Source organism: Mycena indigotica (assembly GCF_014461135.1).
Source record: "Mycena indigotica strain 171206Taipei chromosome Unknown Mind.scaff0003, whole genome shotgun sequence".
NCBI classification, from domain to species: domain Eukaryota; kingdom Fungi; phylum Basidiomycota; class Agaricomycetes; order Agaricales; family Mycenaceae; genus Mycena; species Mycena indigotica.
In genome coordinates, this window is record NW_023503002.1 from 5,043,277 (window position 1) to 5,046,160 (window position 2,884).

At 55.8% G+C, this 2,884-nt stretch overlaps 1 protein-coding gene across 1 annotated transcript; it reads left to right on the forward strand.

Annotated features, from left to right (window-relative positions):
- Positions 1 to 389: 389 nt before the first annotated feature.
- Positions 390 to 1,291, forward strand: MIND_00396600 (Cyclin N-terminal domain-containing protein; the record flags this gene model as incomplete). Its single annotated transcript, XM_037360794.1, has 2 exons — positions 390 to 540; positions 594 to 1,291. The coding sequence occupies exons 1-2, from the start codon at positions 423 to 425 to the stop codon at positions 1,289 to 1,291; spliced, it is 816 nt and encodes a 271-aa protein (XP_037223679.1). The 5' UTR covers positions 390 to 422.
- Between the last annotated feature and the right edge of the window lie 1,593 nt (positions 1,292 to 2,884).

Below are 2,884 nucleotides of genomic sequence, written 5' to 3' on the forward strand. Positions count from 1 at the left end.
GAACGTGTCTTTGATCCCCGGTGGATTTTCTCCTCGCTGCTGATAAATCGATGAGAAAGGAGATTTGTGAGCGGCTGACAACGCCAGCGCTGCAGCCACTCGACGCGCGGGATGCGGCAAAGGTCGCAGAGCACACGCAAGTCGTGCGCCAGCCACAAACTGCTGATGTCGTGCTGTTACTTACCGGGCGCGTCGGCTAAATTGACGGACATCAGCAGCTCACCGCCCCACGCTGACATCGCACCTACGCAAGCGGCGATCGGGGATCTGAGCTGGCTCGGCTCGCGTGAGTCATCCGCATCCGGGTTTGACTCCTGCCACGACATTGACATTTTTCCTTTCACTATCATAAGGGCGGTATATAAGGGGGCTGCGGGCTGCGCTGCCTCCGACCCACTTTCCGCACCTCCCGCCTGACGCAGATGCACGCCTCCGGCTCCAGCTCGTCGCCCATCCACGCGGCCTCGCTCGTCGACCCCGCCACACACTCGCCTGCTGTTATGCAGCTCATCGATATACGACTGACAAAGCCCGTCGTCGGTGCGTCGCCTGTCTTTGTTTTTTTGCTTTCCCCAACTCATGTGCTCTTTCAGAATACCTCATCGAATCTGTAGTCGAGACGGTCGACTTCGCGATGGGCCGCGCCTCCACACCAAGGGGCCGGAGCTCGTCGCGCTACATCACCTCTTTCACCACCTTCGTCGATAACGTCCTGACTAGGGCTGAGGTCACCCCCGCCACCGTCCTCGCCGCGCTCGTCTACATCTCCCGTGCCCGCCCCCATCTGTCCATCGCCCTCGAGGAGTGGGCGCTCGAGCGTGTTTTCCTGGGCGCGCTTATCGTCGCTTCCAAATACACAAACGACTCGACGCTGAAGAACATCCACTGGGCCCTATGCACGGGCGTCTTCGGCAAGCGCGATGTGGGGCGGATAGAGCGCGAGATGCTCGAGGTGCTCAACTGGGAGCTGGCCATCAAGGAGGCCGACCTCCTCGCACACCATTCCGCCTTGACGGCCGTCGCCTTCCCCGCCAAACATATCCCCACTTCCTTTGTCCGCACACACACCCGCCACGCCCCGTCTGTGTCCGTCCCCGAGCTTGCCCCGAGCTCCCCGGGCTCGTCCTTCGGCTCGTTCTCCCCGCCGACCCCCATCCACGTGCCGCGCGATGTGCCCGTGGACGTTGCGCCTTCGCAGCCGAAGGGCAGGTTCAACGACCTCATCCGCGCCTTCCCAATACCGATTCCTATCCGCCACCGCCCACACCATCCCCGCATACACGTCGCCTAACTATTTTAGTGTCGTCTCGCCTCACGATCCGCGCGAACACGAGTAGCGCCTTTCGCCTCTGGCCTGTTGGCCCCCAACGCCGCAGAACCCGCTTGACCGCCGACTTGGTCGCGGCTGCCGCGCGCTGTATCTCTACACTTCATATCCTTCGCATCGATTCACCTACACGTCAAGTTGCATTGCATATCACAAGAACCACCCTCGTTATTAGTCTCAGCAATTTATCTCACATTTATCTACTGTCGTACATATATAGTAACATACAGTGCACATATAGTCAAAGCAAAGAATGAATCACCATTTCCGCTGTTCACTGTTTGAATGCTCCTCCGGAGAAACCTGTGGTCGTGCGTCAGAGACGACGCGACCGATGACGCGCAGGGCGATGTGGCGACCCATCGTCGGACCGTGTCAGCGCCACTCAGTCATGGACGTCAATTACTCCGAGACATTGTCGGGAGATGTCGGGTGCAAATCTCAAGTGATGAGCCATGAGCCGAACAAGATCCGGGCCGGGGTCCGTGAAAAGTGAAGAACTTGCTATCGCTTTCTTTTTTTGCCTTCGGGTCGGGACTCGGATCTAGCAGAAGCTCCTGTTCCTTTTTAGCTTTCTTCTAACGTGTTTTGGCCGTCGTTGGGGACACGACGTCGTAGTTACAGGCTCGGAGTTGGCTCGGAGTCAACGCCAAAGCAGTCGGGGGCCCGGGGCGGGGAACCGGACATGCCGGACGGACGATCGCAGCGGATGCTTGCTTGATTAGTAGATTTACACTGTCAATTCGCCCTGTCCCTGTCCCGATCCCGCCCGACCCGACCCAAGCGCACTGTATATACACTTGGCGGTGGTGTTTCACGTTGGCCCGTGGGCCAGTCGACATTGTCGCACTGTTGTGCAGCACATGCCGGCGGGCAGGGTCAATTGACGATGATGGAGCTACCAGTGTGCGTGTTCGAGGAATAACTTGCAGGCCTTAAAGGGGACACCCAAAGATCAGCCTGGTCCACAGTTCAGGAATCAGGTTTAGTGTAAGGAATAGATTGGCAATATAAGCTTTTTTTTTTCAGATTTTCATGTACATATCAGCTGCCAAAACCTCCCAATGAGATCCAATTTTCCCTGGCAGTCTTTTTAGGCGAGCTTATAAGAAGATTATAGAGGGACCTTTGAGGAAGTAAAGGCTGGCCTAGAGTTCAACAGAATTTGGTGGTCGATTGTCCGGGATTGGGGTGCACGAAGGGAGAGAATTCAGAGGGAAATGAGGGGAAGAATTCGTGTAGAAGTGGAAAGGAAAATGAATGGAAATTTGCAAACACTCACTCCAGTCATGTAGCTCGGCTCGGGGCTTCGGGACTCAACTAGTGCAAGAATCTGCAGCTCGGATACTTGGTGTTCACTGGCAACCTGCCCTGGGTGGAGCTATTTCGACACTGGTTGCGAACTTGGTAACGGTTCAGGTCAGGAGAAGTTATTATTAAAATGATGTAAGCTACAAACAAATAGCCACATCAAATATTGATGATGGCAGCCCAAAGCGGTAACTACCATAAAAGGAAAAGCGACCAGTAGGCCACTCTACACTTCCACACCTTACA